Source organism: Cricetulus griseus, chromosome 4 (assembly GCF_003668045.3).
Source record: "Cricetulus griseus strain 17A/GY chromosome 4, alternate assembly CriGri-PICRH-1.0, whole genome shotgun sequence".
NCBI classification, from domain to species: Eukaryota; Metazoa; Chordata; class Mammalia; order Rodentia; family Cricetidae; genus Cricetulus; species Cricetulus griseus.
In genome coordinates, this window is record NC_048597.1 from 230726337 (window position 1) to 230743516 (window position 17180).

Below are 17180 nucleotides of genomic sequence, written 5' to 3' on the forward strand. Positions count from 1 at the left end.
CACAGAAGGTTTCTGGCCCAGACCCTGTCTCCAATCACCTTTCTTAAGGAGGGGTAGATGATTCTAGGCTCTCCAGAAGAGGGCCTGGAGGCTTGTTTGGGTCTGGAGCTTAAGCTCTTCACCCTGAATGGCCCGTATATCTGGTACCTAGAGAGGAGGCCAGATATTGGAGACTTTAGCTGTATGTGAGCTGGGCAGAGGCCAAGGAAGCCAACTACCTATCACTCAGTTCTGAGAACAACTGGAAATCTGGGTAGTGGCGTCTAGGACACTGAGGGAGAGGCTTCATGCATATCTGAAAGGTTGTGAAGGACATCTGTCTGCTATAGGTGAGGTCTGTGTTCCTGCTAAGTACCACCAATTAAGGTAAGCCAAGAATGGGGGAAAGGCAGTTGTTACCGGAGATCCTGCTAGGTTTCCCTGAGAGTGAAGCTGGATCTGGAGACTTCCTTGTTCTATCATTTCCAGGAAGGGTCAAAGCTTAATTCCTCTTTCATTACTTTGTTCCCCAGATTGATTCCTTTCCCTCTAACTTTGCTGTGAGGGATGCTGGTGCAAGTCTAGGGCTCTCTTCCCCATACTTTCTTAGACGCTGGATATCTTTGAGTTTTAAACATGGGAAAAAAAGGAATGCTACGGAAAAGCTACCATCCATGCTAACACACAATCTATAGTGTAGAAAGGTGGCTCTTCTTTCACATAGGTGAGATATAGAGGAGCACAGGTTCCCACCAGTTAATCCCAGACCTGCATTGGTAGCTGCGGGCCAGCATACTGGTAGTTTCCTTTCTCTGGAACAGTTCCTGATTTCCCAAGACCAATAACTACACGTACTGGTCAGCACTCTGGAAGCTTTCTGTTTCTGTTCCTACTAGGAAAGAGGAAGGTGAAAGATAAGGGAGGAAGCTGGACAACAGTTGCCTTATGCAGGTTCCAGGTGTTTGTGAAAAGACACTTTCAAATCAATGGCATCCTTCTGGGTTCCTAGTTCCTGGTCTACTCACCCTTCTATCCATGTAGCTTGCCAGGTACCAAGGGCAGAATGTAGTTTACTGCTAAAGGAAGAGACGATACCCTGGGGACCACTGGATCAAGGGGGTCAGGGTGAACAATGATGATTACTGATCAGTGTATGTCAGAGAAGTGTTTAAGGAAGGACAGAATTGGTCCAAAGTCATAGGGGCAACAGTGAATAGGACCTATCTTAGGTTTGGCCCATGAACTGCATTCAGTGACTTTAGTCAGAGAACACACAAGTGTAGAGATACATTTAAGCTAAAATCTAGGCTAACAGCCTCATGAAGATTAAGTACAGCCCTCCCACGTGGCAGAAATTGACATGACAAAGATAACAATTAACTCCTGGTTCTGTTTTGGATTCTGAGCAGGAGATAGAGATCTGTGAGTCAACATGAGCTGACAGAAATCTTCTTCACCAGAAGTAAAGTTGGCCAAGCAATTTTGAGACTATATTCACTACATTTCTCATTGCTATTATAAAATATCTGACAGGAGCAATTTAAGGAAGGATTTATTTTGGCTCAGAGACTATAAGTCCACTATAGCAGGGAAGGCGTGAAGAGCAGCTCCATCTAGACTTGTTTACATGACACTGGGTCTGCAAGCAGAGAACTTATGCTAGAACCAGGGATAGGTTAAACTTTCATAGGCTCATCTTTAGTAACTTCTCTGACTTCTACTTCTACCAGTCAGGCCACACCTTCTAAATGATCCACAGCCTTCAAAATAATGCCACAAGCCTAGGACCAAACATTCAAAACAAACTTGGCAGGGACATTTCAGGTTCAAAACATAACATTTAGTCCTGATCCCCAAAGCCTTACTGCCGTCTCACAAATACAAAATTTTAGCCAAAATGTAACATGAATGACCTCTGCCTTAATTCCTGATAGAGTCCTTATTCATAGCAAAGACTTTATGGGCACAGTCTATACTGTACACATCTCTAGTGGCATTCTGATCTTGTGAACAACGACCAAAACAGCTCACTAAAGCTCTGTTTACAGTTTTCTAGGGCTTTGCTGGCTGGCATTTCCAAACCTTTCCACATTCTTCCCCAAATGCCTTAGAACCATAGTCAGATTTAATCACAACAACCCCAAATTCCTGTAATAGCTACCATTTTCATCACAAAATACCTGACAGAAGTAACTTAAGGGAGGAAGAATTTATTTTGTCTCATGGATTTACAGGGTCCGAGTACATCATAGGTGTGATTTTAATTGCAAAAGACCTCTAAGGAGGTGATTAAATTAAAAATCTACCAGTGTCCTCACATGAAATGGAGATTAAGGGACATGGGTAAAAATCCAGGATGACCATGTAAAGACGCTGCAAGAAGGTGTCATCTGCAAACTAAGGGAGAAGAACACAAAATTCACAAGTACGTCTGCCAGTACTCTGATCTTTGATATCCAGCCTCCAGGATAGCAATAAATTGCATTTCCATGGTTTAAGTCACTCAACCTGTGGTCTCTTGCTGTGGCATCCTGAGCTGACTAATATAGTTGCCTAACCCAAAGACTACCCTTAATGAAGATGCTGAATCAGGGCACCACACATAGTTCCCAGGAACTTTCTGATTCAGTACCTTCCTGAATGTTCCCTGAGCACTGTCACGTTTTAAGAGCCACCCTACCCTGAATACTGTTCCGAGACATTTTCCCTTGTCAGAGACAGCTAATCCTGCTTCTAGTATCTTACTTTCCTGGTCTTTTGATACGAAAGTACAAAGAACAGGCACTTAATGAGTACATAGGAAATGGAGGTGACATCTACTCACTGTTCAGCCATATTTGGGTCCATTGAATCAGTTTCGGTGGGTGTTTCAGGCAAGGAGGAGCCAGATTCTTGAATCTGGCACAATTCTTCATCAGTGATGATGTCAAACACAGCATCATCTGGTGGTCTGCAGACTGAGTTTGCTCCTGGGTGGTGGAGGCAAAGCAGGAGAGAAAAAGACATACAAACCATTATGCATAAGACTGGGGTAACAGGGAAGTGAGGGGTGCTGCTACGGGGAACAAGCTAATGGAATACATCTTAAATAGTCTCTTAACTGACTGCTGTTCCATATAGGTATGAGAGGAAGACTGCTGAGACACTCCAGGGAAAACTACACAAGATTTTGAATATACAGCCTCAAGACCCCCTCTCAAAGGCAGAGTAGAAGTTTCAACTACTTCCACATCCTCTAGAACCCCTATTTAGAAGGAAAACAAAATCTATCAAAACTATATCAGATAAGAAACTAACACAGAAAATATATTGATCCAATGAGACCTTGTTCTATTAGACACAGTCAGAAATAATCTGAAGCAGGAGATTATTTGACTTCATGCCCTCCCCCATTCCGGTCCACTGTTGGGAAGAACAGAACCTCTCTTTGTCCAGGGAGCTGCAGGAGGCATTGGGTCTTGTGTTTAACCTTGACCACTCAATAAGCAGGTCACTGTGCCAATCAAGCTACCCATAGACGTGTATCATGTTTAATATAAGGTCTGAGGCAGAAGAAAAAACAGCAGACAGAAAATGAGAGAAATCAAAACAAGCAATCTCAGCACCCTAACATAGTATCACTTTATTGTTGCTGTACACCTACCAGTAAGATAACACAAGGGAATTTAGGCTACTTAGTAAGAACAGTTTACCTGTCTTCTGCTTTAGAGGTAATGTTTTTCCTCTCAAGTTTCTGTAACAGAGAACTAGAAGAACAAACTGACAAAAAGAACCCAGTTACAGCCTGGGTGTTGGTGGCACATGCCTTTAATCCCAGCACTCTGGAGGCAGAAGCAGGCAGATATCTGTGAGCTCAAGACCAGCCTGGTCTACAAGAGCTAGTTCCAGGACAGCCTAAAAAAAAAAAAAAAGAGCCACAGAGAAACCCTGTCTTGAAAAACAAAAAAATGGAAGCTATATCATGCTCATGGATTGAAATAGACAACCCTTTATTAAGATGTCAAATCTCTCCAAACTGCTCTCTAGGTCCAATGAAAACCTCATCATGATTTATTTTTAGAAACTGAGAAGCTCATTCTAAAACTTATATGTTCAATAAAGAACAAAATTGGAGGGCTTTTTTTGCTTGTCAGTAAGATGCATTACGAATCTATGGTAAATAGCTGGACATGGTGGCACACGCCTTTAATTGCAGCACTGGGGAGGCAAAGGCAGGCAGATCTCTGTGAGCTTGAGGCCAAACTGGTATATAGAATGTCTTCCAGGATAGCTAGAACTGTTTCATGGAGAAACCCTGTCTCAAAACACACACACACACACACACACACACACACACACACACACACACACACTCACACACAAATAAAATCCTAAAATAATAAAAACTAGAAGAAGACAGGCGTGGTGGCATACACCTTTAATCTTAACACTCAGTACCAGATGCAGGCCGATTTCTGAGTTTGAATCCAGGCCAGTCTACCCAGAGTAAAAGGAGAGGTGGGCTACAAAATGAGTCCCTGTCGCAAACAAACTACTCACTCAACCACTCACTCACCCAACCTCACCTCCCAGAACAAAGTCCCAAACCCAAAATTTTTAGAAGGAAAAAACCTTTTGAATACAGGGGAAAACAAAGTTAGATACATAAAAAAACTAATACATAAAACATGATATAAATATTACTTTATCAAAACTACAACTTCTGCTCATCAAAAAGAAAAGCTGTAAATTGGGAGAAAACATTTATAAAACATATTTGATAAAGAACACATGTCCAGAGTATGTAGGACTTGTAAACTTCAGTTTTTAAAAGACTGAGAAAGATTTGAAGTCCCCAATGCTGTGTGTGAAAAGCACAAGTCCCATTCATGAGTGGTAGGGACCCCTGACCATTTAAAGAAGAGAGGAACAAGGTTCTGAAGGTTTCTTAGGCTGCATCCAGGCTGAGATCAAAGGAGAGTTCACAAGAACTAACTGCAGCTAGCAGTGATGCCTGAACAGAGAAAAGCCCTATCTCTGCCATCTCAGTTCTGATCCTTGGCTCTACATTTAAAGTGCAGTGTCCAGAAGACAGTCTGGTCACCTATTAGGGAGAGTTGGAGGCAGAAGTAGCAGGAATCAAATGCTGTGTCTGCTTTCTGGCTGAGGTGGAAGACACAAAGAATACATTGTCCTTGGCCATTAAGAGAAAGGGAGAAAGATATTGTCTACTGAAGGCAAAATTGCTGGTCTTATGCTACCACAGGGCAGATAATGGGTATCAGGAAGGAGGTCCCGGAGGACCGATTCTTCAATTCATGGAGTATAGTCTAATGTAGTACACGTGTATGTATACATGCTCATATTAAATCACACTCAGTCATGGCAGGGGAAAGTTACTTGCTTATCAACCCCAATAATATAACAAAGTTTTAGGCTGGTGGTAGTATATATTTAGCATCTCTTTAACACCTAAGTTTGGGATACATTGAATGAAGCTTGCTCAAGCTAACTGGCCGTAGTGAGAAAGCAGTGACATCTATGAACCCACGAGGCAGGGTTCTGACCTTGGTTTCCTATGGTCTGGGAGCCTGCTTCAGCTGGTGAAACCATGGGGCTGGGCTCTCCTTGGCTAGTGCCAGAGCCACTGCTATCAGGGGATCCAGGGCCTTCGCCAAACTTCTGGAAGCAGGCTCGGCAACAGCGTTCCTTCTTGCCACTGGGCTTAGTCACTGCATAGTTGTTACAGCAGTAGTAACAGAAGATGCGGCCACATATCCTGGGAATGAAACAAGCACAGGCTGTGAGAATGATGCACAATGGACTGTGGATCACTGAGATCTGCCAAGCACCAGAACAGGTTTCTGTGTTGGGTTCCTGATAGCCTATGACTCTCCAGACTCTGCCCTCAATGTAGTGTGCTGTAAACCCATTTCATAAGATTCCAACAAAACCATCATGGTGAGCTTAGTAGAGAGTGGTTTACTTCCATAGGCCTCAAGGCAGGGAGAAAAGGTCTGATTAACATCAGGCTACAGGTGTGCATGCCACGTTTACTGTCTGGAGGGGTCTCTAAGAGAGCACTTAGCTGTATCCAATTCCCAGTGTGCCTTTTCTCTTTACCTGTCTTTCCTAGGTGCCTGAAGGATCTGCATTCTCTGGCACCATCTGCCTTCCCCCATAGGATCGAAAATAGCTAAAGGGTTGCTGGTCTCTGAGTATACCACACGCCTGTGAGTTCCTTTAATCCCACCCACATTTCTCTTGAATGTCCAGCTAGGACCCAAGTGATACATACTCTTCTGCTTCCCTTGGTAAACAAGCAAGTGCTTTTCCTAGATCCCTCACCCAGAGCTATGTCCTGACTCCAGTCAGGTGAGCTGCCTGCTGCTAACCTGCAGTGGTGCCGCCGCACGATCCAGCTGAACTCCCGCTTGCAGTCATGGCAGTGGTTGGCTTCCATGTCCCCAATACATTTCTCTTCAGCACTGAGCTTTTGCTGGAATTCCAGTGCATCGGACTTTTGCCAGAGAGCATCTTTGTCCCTGAAATAATATCACATTTTAAGAATCCACGAGAAGCAGAGAATGACTCCTGCTTCATTTCAGAAAGCTGATATCAAATGTTCCAAGCCATAGAAGCTAAATCACTTTCCTTGTAAATGCCCTCTTCCCAACTTGAGAAATCCAAAACATAGGCTTTCTCTGCTGACATCTCCAAAGGCACCACAAAACATCATGTAAAAGGCACATGATATATGTAGTATGTCACCAAGCTGATAATGGGAATGCTATGCAATACACAGTTCATCTGCATGTGTGTCAGTGTATCATGCCTGTTAAGTGTGAAGAGGGCATCTGATCCCCCTGGAGTTGTAGTTAAAAATAGTTCTGAGCTGCCTTGAGGGTGGATACCTAATTTTTTTTTTTTTTTGATAAAGGGCTTCTCTGACGCTTTGGAGGCTATCCTGGAACTCACTTTGTAAACCAGGCTGGCCTTGAACTCAGAGATTCACCTGCCTCTGCCTCCTGAGTACTGGGACTAAAGGCGTGCACCACCACCGCCGCCCGGCTAAGGAAACCTAAATTATAAGGAGACACACTGACTCATCTTCTGGACCAGCTTGTTCTTCCAGTGAGTCCATAGCACCTGACCTCAATATCCTTAGGAAGCCATATACCTACACCTTGGACTGTGAGAATGCTACTTGGTTTCTCTACCACATTCCTCAAGAAGATACCTGGAATCCTAATGAGTGAGTGAATCTAGGCAATTTACACTTATGACTGCTTCTACCACAAATGGAAGTGAGTGAGCTCTGATCTCTTGGGTTTTATCAAGTGTCTCTTGACACATTCATTTTTCAAGGTATAGTTGTATAAGACCTCTTGTCTTGGATGCTGAGTGTGGTAGTACACATTTTTAATCCCAGAACTCAGGAGGTAGATAGGCAGATAGATTTTTGTGAGTCTGAGGCCAGATTTATCTACATAGAGAGTCTCAGGCCAGCCAAAGATACATAGTAAGACCCTGTCTCAAAACAAAATACAGCAAAACAAAGGAAAAAGATTTCTTGTCTTGGAAATTCGATATGGAGTGTTCATAGATAAAGTAATATTATGTCTAGGTTTTGCTTCAAAGCAATCTAGAGTTGGGAAAACAAAAGCGGCCATGGGTTGATTCCTGTTGAGGTTGAATCGTGTGTTAATTATTATGACTTGAGTTTGAAATACCCCCCCTATATTTGTTTGATCTCTTGGCCCCCCCAAAGCTTGTAGTGCTATTTGAGGAGGCTGTGGAACTTTTGGGATCAAAGGATGGCTGGTGGAGGTGGGTCATTGGGGGTCTTTCCTATCTGCTAAGACATGGAATATTACTACTGCCTTAAACTCCTACTGCCATGGACTGAGCCAATCCCACTGTCATGCCTTGCCTGCCAAGACTGACTGAAATTGTCTGGACCCCGAGCCAAAACAAATCTTTCCTCCCTTAAATTGCTTTTGTCAAGTGTTTTGTCACAGAAGGACGGAAGAACAGAAGGACAGAAAACACAGTTAAAATATTTTATCTTGCATATCTGATTCCTTTAAGAAAAAGTTAAAGTTGTGAGTTGACTTGCAAACATTTCACAACAAGGACATTTCACATAAAAATCTAGTTTCCCACGTCTGTCTTGGAAAATATGGCACCATGGCTACTTTTCAGTGGCAAGAGTAGAACATACTGGGTCCCTCAGTCCCTTCTGCTATTGGGTTCCTACAGGGAGCCCCGATCCTAGGAAAAGTAGGACAGTACAAGAGGAGAAGGCTCATTGGAAATGAGCAAGAGATGGAGAAATGACCAGTTACTAAGTGTCATTTCGTCTTTCTTTGTCAGGCACCCAGAGTTTGGATATAATCCTGCATCCACACAAAAACCCCAAATCACTGCTATGATCAGAGAGATCCAGCCTTCAAGACTGCCAAAGCCTAGTTGAATCCTGCAGACACATGGCTCCCTGACAGCAGAGGAGAAGGGTCCATTTCCATTGAACTGCCATTTTCAAAAATAATCTTTTTTCCCCTAAGTAAAGCCAATCCTAGACAGGGTCGCCACTGTCTGGCACTCACCTGAGCAGCTCTATCAGCCGTTCCTCAAGGTATTTCTTGGTTCTGTTCAGGTCGTCTAGGTCTGCCAGCATCTTCTGGTCATTCCTTTCCCTGTTTTTTACCTCCTGGCAGAGTTTGTTATAATATTCTTGGATTTTTGATGTGGCCTTTTCAAGTTCCTTCTGAGTTCTGGGAGAGGAGAAATACATTTCCTCTGACATTAAGCTTCCTGGAATCTCTGGGTTCTTCTGGCCTTCCATGAGAGGTCCTGCTGCCCCCTGGGCCTTTCCCTCTCATGGTGAGGTATAACCTGCTCACAGGTTATGCATTATCCCAGAATCCAACACTCTGCCTACCTCCCTCCCAAACATGCAAGGGGAGGGGGTAATTCTGGGATGGCAGAGACATTCCAGGATGCTAACATACTCAGTGAGTGAGACATGACACTCCTGTAAGAACTCCTGGACAGGATTGAGGCTGGGAAGAGCCAGATGGGAAAAGGCTTATGGGGTGGTGATGGAGGAAGAGCAGGGGTGAAGAGTCAGGACATAAAGGAGAGGTGTGGTCTCTCAAAGGTCTCTCAAAGGGACCTTGCTCTCAGGTGTCTTTGGGACTCTGCCTTGAGGAGAGTGTTGGGCTCTCTACCAAAAGTCCTCCAATCCCCTGAAATTCTGTTCTCGACCCTCAGCAGAGTGGCTGGTGGAGCTGGCTGTCTACCCAATCCCATGTATTGCACATGTAGTTTAACTATCCCCTTAGGTGGCAGTTTCTAAGGATGATACAAACCTCATGACCCAGTAAGGTATTTGTAAGAACTCCATTAAACAGAAGTTCTCTGGAAAGCCTACACTGTTCGCATGCTTTCCAGCCAAGTCTAACACATAGCTATCAGAGGGTATCAAGGTCCACAAAATGATTTCAGGGCACATAACACAAAACATCAATGGAAGTCTAATCCTAGGCAGGTGAACTGTACAATTCTGGGCAGCGAAAACAAATCCTGAGATCCTCCACATAATCATTCTTACAGCATTTTGTTTTGTTTATTTTTCAATGGGTCTCATTATGTTGCTCTGGTTGGCCTGGAACTTGCTGTTTAGATTAGGCCAGCCTCAACTCAGAGGAATCCACATGCCTCTTGCCCACAAAATGTTGGAATTAAACACATGTGTAACAGCAGAGCTGACCCTGCTGATCAGCTGGCAGGTGATTCCCTCATACACAAGTGCATAGGAGATCTGGCCCCACCCCTCCTCCACCATATGGTAGAATGGTGGAGGGAATGAAGACTCCCTCCACCCCCAACTGTGGATGGGTGGGAAAGCTGACCCTGGGATAATGAGAGGGGAAGAATCTGCACTGAACCTCAGTAGAGCTGACCCTCTCTGGGGGTGGTGAGAGGTGAGCTGGCCTGGAGGGCATGAGAGCAGCAAAGCTGACTGCCCCCTCCCACCAGCCACGTGGTGGCATGGGTGAGGGAAAGATATCCCCCCCCACCATCCCTTGATAGTAGTCCATTGCTCAGGGTCATGAGAGCAGGAGAGCTGGTCTTGCCCCTCACTGGCTGCAGCATATGGGGAAGCAAGCCCTATAACTCACCTGGGGAGCACACTAGAGCTGACCCTGTTGAGGGGGTGGGAGACACAGGTGAGCCAGTCCTGTGGATGTGAGCAGAACAACAGCGCCTGCCCCATCTCTCATATGCCGTATAGTGATATGGGTGGGGGAAAATATGCCCTCCACTCCCTACCCATTGTCAACTGTGGCAGGAAGGAGAGCTGGCCTTGGGGGCAAGAGAACAGAAGAGCTATCTCTAGCCAATGGTAGCTATTGGGAGAGTGGGCCATATAACCCGCCTAGGCAAAACAGTAGAGCTGGCTCTGGTGATGTGAGTTTGGATGAGCCAGACTAAGGACACGTGAGGAGAACTGGTCCTGTTCCTTGATGCCTGCTGCATTGGGTGAGCTAGCTGGGGCAGTGCTGGAGAGCTCGCCCTGGTGACAATGAGAGAAACCTGGTGGGCTGACCAGCCCAGCTATCACCCTGGCCCAGAAACATGGCTGATAGCCTACCTCAACATCCACCTCATCTATGAACTGCTGGAGGGGCTGGATCTGCAGAGTCAAAGCTCAGGATCCTCATGACACAAGACAATAACAGGATATCCAGATGGAGTCCCATTGAGGGCCCAGTATCTGTAGAGGCCTAGAGCCAGACCAATGATCTGCTGCAAAGAACACTACAGGTAAAGATGTATGGACTAAGGGGTACACTGTGTGACTTGCTGGGACACTACAGCTTCCATGGAAGATTTTTTTCCTTTCTTCTTCATTTTTGTTTTGAGAGTATATTTTTACATGGGGGGCAGGGGTCACAAGGGCAGAGAATGGAGGAAAGGGGATGGGAAGATGAGTGGGATCGGGATGCATGATGTAAAATTCACAAAGAATCAATAAAAAGTTTTTAAAAATGTGCCAGTATACAGGCTTTCATTCTTATAGTATTTAAAAATACCAGTTCAAATGTCTCCTCTGTTTACATCACACAAACAAGACCTAGCTCGGAGCTGTAAGAAACAGGCCAGTGACTAGGCTTCTTCATTGAATCCAGAGCCAAGCAGGAAGGAAGGAGAAAAGGGATGGGCACAGGCTCAGGATAATCTGGTATACTTGCTTTTGCTGATGGCACCCAAGGGATCCTCTCCCTGATGAACTGTTCTCAGCAAGCCCTAGCTACATTAGCTTGGCTCCATCTCCAGAAGTAAGCTCAGGTTTACAACTCCACATGGCCTCAAGCTGAGAGTGACAAACTGAGGAGAAACTAAACCCTCTTACAATAGGTAATTATAAGTTAAACATCCCTAATTGCTCTGAAATATGAAAAATTCTGCTCCCAAGCCTTTCAGCTTAGGATGCTCGGCCTGCACATGCAGCATATAGAGCAAGCCACCCTGCAAGCAGGACTCAATGCTTGTTGTTACTCCCATTAATTAATCTCATGCACTAATGGTGCCTGCTTTTGGCTTTTTGGAAGCATGCAGTTAATGTGCACCTTGCTGGAAGTAAAAAAGCTCCACCAGATGAAAGGCACCTTGCCTCATATGGACTATGGCAGGAAGATGGCTGACTTTTCTTTGGCAAGCTTCTGGCCCCTGTGCTTTCTGATGGCATGGCTTTTGCAGGATTTCCCCATCTAGCCCAAGTGGCTGACTTTCCAAAAGGAGTACACCTACCCACTCCCTGAAGATCACCAGTGGCTGTGTGGGTGACCCGTGACTGACCTTTCTAGGCTTATTCGAAGAGTAGCGCTTTCTTCATCTTTCTGCTGCAAAGTGGCCTGGCACTCTGCAAGGTGGCTGCTGGTACAGTTCAGTTTCTCCTCCATGGCTGCCTTGGTGACCTGGTATAGGATATCCGGGAGAAGACACAAGCGTACAAAGCTTACCCTCCATGGGGAAGAGACTGGTACACTACTCACACTTCCTGACAGGGCCACTTCTAAGGTAAGGTTTTGTGCTAAAGCTCATGAGGCCAGAGTCCTGTGTTCTCTATTTGTGGGATATGACCTGCTCTTCAGTGGTGTGCAGTGGCATGGAGTGAGGTTACTAGTGGGACAAGTGCCACTCTACTGGCTCTAGAGAATGCCAACAGAGATGACTAAGAACAATTTCCTTTTAGCCCAAAGTCTAGGGAGTAGAAGAGAGTCATGACACAGATTGGGTTATTGTCAGAACCAATGACTGCATTTTGAGGAGCATCTGGCAACAACCCAGTAGAAGCAGACCAGATCCCCTTTCCTTGATAGCACACCTGCCAGGCCCACCTTCAGTTCGTGCACAGCCTCCTTAGTCACTTGCAGTTGCCGGCTTTGCTCTTCTAGCTGGGCCCTGAGGCTCCCACACTCTTCACTGGCTGCCTGGAAAGGAAGAGGAAGGCATCGTAAGAGAGAGTTTTTTTTGCTCTGGGACTCCACCTTTATCAGCCAAATGGTTTCTAAAAAGCAGAACTGTATTGTTTCCCGAAGTGGGTCCTTAACAAGCTTCTTCTCTGCTGGTAACAAAATACTTACAGGGGAAAGAGTTGCAGCTTGTTTCTCAAACAGGAGCCTCATGGGACTTCATGGGGTGGGGAGGACACTCTTAGGAAGGGGCAGGAGAGGGTGCACAGTGGGCTGAGAACACAGAGGCCTAGGTAGGCCCACTAGGATACATACACACTGGAAATCAAAGTATTGTGGCTACTTATCCTGTTCTTATCTGCCATTCTCTAGCTCCCTTTCTTCATGCAGTATCAAAGGCCATGGTCTACTGGGGATTCAGATTTGTCTGCTTTAAGGGACCTGCTTTTCTGAACTGAGCCAGTTCCCTATACCCTATCAGCCATCAGAACAGTACTCAGAGAAGCTGATTATTTAGTAAAGACTAGAGCCAGGACTCAAGATATCACAGACCGATGACCCTATGGATGATGGGGCTCCAAAAGATAAGGCAGGGCTAGCGGCTGAAACTTATGTGTGGAAGGGGCTGTACTCAAACACACAAAAGGGGAAGCTGCAGAAGGGTGTGTGCACTCTTTGAGCTGCTGCCTGCTGCCTTGTGGGGATATGGAAATGGGCTATTAGATCTGCTGAGAATTCAAATGATGTCATAATTCTTAATTTGTGTACATCCTGATCTGCCAATGTTGGCTACTAATTTTTAAAAAGTTCTGTGTGGGCCAACATCTGCCATGGCCAAAGTGGGGGCTGTTGTAATTTTAAAAAGCAGTACGAGAGATAAAGACACCAAGTGACAGAGCTTGGGTGGAGGGGTTTTTATTGGGGGTAAAGTGAATGGGAAAAGGGGGGAGGAGAGAGAGGAGGCTGGCCTCTGGGGATGGAGCAGCAGAACAGAAGAGAGGCAGAGAGAAAAAGAGAGAAAGACACAAAGACACACACACACACACACACACACACACACACACACACACACACACAGAGGGGGGGGAACAGATAGGGAGAGAAAGAGACAAAGATGGGAGGTGGGCGGGGCCCTTTTAAAAGGGAACACAGTGAATGTGCACAGGTGGTGCTCTTAGTGATTGCAGCTGAGGGTGTATCCAAGCACAGGCAGGTACAGATGCCTGAATACTAACAGGGGCTTCTAGATGAAGGCATCACTCCCCACACTCTGCCTGATGTGTTTCTGCAAAGAAATGTGGGCTACCAAAGTTGAATGGAACCAGGATATTCTCTGGTCTTCACCTTTTTCTTGCTGCAGGGCCATCTCATTGTAGAGCCACCAGGTGTACCTTGAGAAATGGCTAAAGCTGGACTTACCTTCAATCTGTTCTGGTGGCCCATGATTTCAGCACTTAGCTGGAACTTGAGGGTATCTCGTTCCTGGTGTGCAGCCTCTTGGAGGCTCTGGGTCAGCTGCTCAGCCTGGACCAGCTGTGCCTGTAGATCAGGGAATGAACTAGCTGCTTCCTCAGCTTCCTTTAGCTTTTCCTGCAAGCGCTCCTTCTCTTGCTGTAGTCCCATCACTTGGAGCTCCAAGCCCTTTCGTTCCTGTAGTGCTGCCTCTTTAGAGTCCTGGAGCTCCTGGGCCAAGCTGGCCAGGGTCCTCTCCATCCTATCCTTCTCAGCTGTCAGGGCACAGACTTGTATGCCAAGCTCAGCCGTGTCTGTGTTGGCTCGGTGCAGCTGGTCCTGTAGCTCTGCATGCTCTAGGTGGGCTCCCTCAGTGCTGCACCTCACCTGGGACAGCTCTGCATGCAGGGCTTGTAGCTCTTGCTCCTGCTTCTGGGCCTTGTAGATGCTCTCCTCCTGCAGTATGCCTTCTCGCTCTGAGCACTGCAGCAGTTCCTGAACATGGGCCCTGTTAAGGGCTTCATTCTGCTCTTTCAATTGTTGCACCAGGGTCTTGTGCTCCCCCAGGACTGCCTCAGCCACACCCAGCTGGCTCTGTAACTTGTCTCGATCACCTAGGGCCACCTGGAGCTTGGCCTGGAGATCCACCACCTCATTCTGTAACCGCTGGGCCTCCCCCTGGTGAACTTCTAGCTGTGCTTGAGACAGGGCCAGTTGGACCGAGTTGACTTGGGGTAGGCTGAGTTCCTGGTGGCCTTTCTCTGCAGAGAGGGCCTCAATCAGCTGAATCTGCTGCTGGCACTGGTTCTCAAGAGCTCTGAGCTCCTGATCCTGGGCCTCTGTCCGAAGCCGGCACTGATCTGCCTCTTCCTGCAGCCGCCGGCACTCACCCTCCTTACTTTGCAGGGCAGCCTCCTTCTCTGCCACCTGGGCCTTCATGGTCTCTTTGGCTTTCCTCACAGCCAAAAGGCTTGCTTCCATCTGGTCTCCCAGGTGCCGGATGCTGGCCTGCTCAGCTTCCAGGGAGGCTAAGGAGCCCTGGATGGCTGCCTCTCGCTGCTGCAGTGCCTTGTAGTCAGTTTGCAAGGCTTGAAGTTTGCCTTCTAGGAGTTGGTTGCGCACAGCCATGTTCTGCAGCTCCTTCTGAAGCTCCTGGTTGATCTTTCCCAATTTTTCCTGGTCTCCCCCTGGCACTGTGGTATTGCTTACATGTTCTTTGTGGAGGGATTGCTGTCCCTCTTCTGGTATCTCCCCGGTCTGTGGTGGGACAGAGCTCATGGAGGCCAGAGCCTCCCTATTCTTGCTGGCCCCACGCACCTCAGCTAGCTGTTCCAGTGCGCCCACTTTCTGGCTGAGATGGTCTCTGTCCTGCATAAGCTGCTTCTTCTGCTCCTCCAGGTCACTCACAAGCTGACTCACCTGTGCTAATTGGGTCTCTAGGAGCTGCAGCTGCCATGTCAGAGACTTGGCTTCCTGTTCCAGTAGCTGCTTTTCTTCTCGATGCTGCTTTTCCTGCTGCCTGGCTTCTGCCAGCTCCTCCTCCACAGAGCTCAAGTGGGCCAGAGATTCCTGTAGCTGTCGCCGGAGCTGAGCTGACTCTTGCTTCTTCCCAGATAGCTCTTCCTCAAGTAGGGACACATCCTTCACTAAGTGCTCTAGGTCAGCCCGGGCCTCCTCCTTCTGCTGTAGTTCCTTAGCCAGCTGCTCTAGCTGGATACTCTGCTGCCTGTTTAGTTCCTGGATCTTGGTGTTTTCTCCTTCTAGAGCTTCAAGTTTTCCCTTTAATTCCTGGAACTTCAGGGCCACGTCGGCTCCTGGCTCTTGATGAAACTGTGTGTCCTTCTCAGCCCTGGCCAGGCAGTCTGAAAGCCTGGCTAGAAGCTGGTTCTTCCTACCCAGGGAGTTGCTTACAACCTCAAGCTCCTGTGCCATGGTCTCAAGCTGCAGGGCTGAGTGACTGTTCTCTTTCTTGTCTACATTCAGCTCCAAGGCCTGCAGATAGGTCTGTAGTTTCTTCACTGTGGTCTTGGTGGCCTCCCCCTGCTTCTGAAGCTCTGCCACCAGGCCCACGAGGCCAATGTTACCCTCCACTGAAGGGTACCCCCTCTCCTTCTCGACCTCAAGCTGCTCCCCTTGCCTGCTGATCATCACTTGGAGTGCTTGCTTCTCCCTGTCTAGCTGCTGTACATGCTCTTGCAGCTGTTTCTCCCGAACCTCCAACTGGTCCAGCTCCAGCCGCATCTCATCAAAACCTTCTAGTGCTTCATTGTTTAGAGAACTGTTTAGGTCAAAACCGGAGGCCATCTCCTGAGTCTAAGAGAAAGTTAAAGACAGGAGGTTTTAGAATGAAGTTGTCCAGTGATTTGAATAAGTTTTTGTATTCAATGAAAGTAGAAGTAAAAACAAAGGGATTACTTAACCTGGGGTAAGCTTTTAGAGTTATTCTAAAAGCTAGAACCTGCCACAAGGTCTGAGCACATTCAGGGCCCCACAAACCCTCTGGTAGACAGACTCACATCTCCATCCAGCCTCCATCAGCTTTATGAATTTAAAGGACATTGGTTCTTAGAAAATCTGAACTCAGTTACACTGAAATTACGGTTAACACAGTGTATTATACCCATAGCAGTCCATGGCATGACAAAAATCACAAAATATATCTAATCAGTTTTTCGAGACATGGTTTCTCTATGTAGCCCTGGTTGCCCTGGCTCGATCTGTAGACCTGGCTGGCTGCCCAGAGATCTGCCTGCCTCTGCCTCTTGAGTACTGTGATTAAAGGTGTGCGTCACCGTGCCTAGCTCATCTTTTCTATTTTGAATTCTCTATATATTATGAGCATTTTTGTACTGCAAATAAATTTCTATTATATAGTTACAATAGATTTACATTTTCAGTACTTCTTAAGTACCCTTTTACTTGCTTCTCCACTTAGGACCAGGGTGATTTTATTACCCCTCTTACAGAAGAAAGAGTTGAAGCTTCTAAGTTAAGTAATTTCCCCTTAGTTGGATGTTGGTAGGTAGCAGAGTCAATTCTAACTTCAGTGCTAACCTATATCTTATAAGACACTTTAAAAATATTTTAAGAGTTCAGTTTTAAAAGGATCTAAATTTTATCTGGCTATAAAAAAATCTAAATTTCAGGATTTAGTTAAATTAGAGGATATAGTTTAAGGGGTTATATCACTTTGCTTAGAACAAGTACTTAGAAAGATTACCCATGAGTTGCTAGGGAAAAAGACATATCCTGGTCACCCTAACAAGGTGCTAACCCCAGCCTTCC

The 17180-nt window shown here is 46.3% G+C and overlaps 1 protein-coding gene across 2 annotated transcripts in view; it reads right to left on the minus strand.

Annotated features, from left to right (window-relative positions):
- Positions 1 to 17180, minus strand: part of Fyco1 (FYVE and coiled-coil domain autophagy adaptor 1) — a 72339-nt gene that overhangs the window by 25137 nt on the left and 30022 nt on the right. For both annotated transcript variants that reach the window (XM_027415532.2, XM_027415531.2), the window contains exons 8-14: positions 13863 to 16208; positions 12369 to 12461; positions 11827 to 11945; positions 8568 to 8735; positions 6354 to 6503; positions 5526 to 5737; positions 2804 to 2948 (exon numbers count right to left, since the gene is read on the minus strand). In XM_027415532.2, coding sequence (XP_027271333.1) covers positions 2804 to 2948; positions 5526 to 5737; positions 6354 to 6503; positions 8568 to 8735; positions 11827 to 11945; positions 12369 to 12461; positions 13863 to 16208 — 3233 coding nt within the window. The remainder of the gene's footprint in view (positions 1 to 2803; positions 2949 to 5525; positions 5738 to 6353; positions 6504 to 8567; positions 8736 to 11826; positions 11946 to 12368; positions 12462 to 13862; positions 16209 to 17180) is intronic.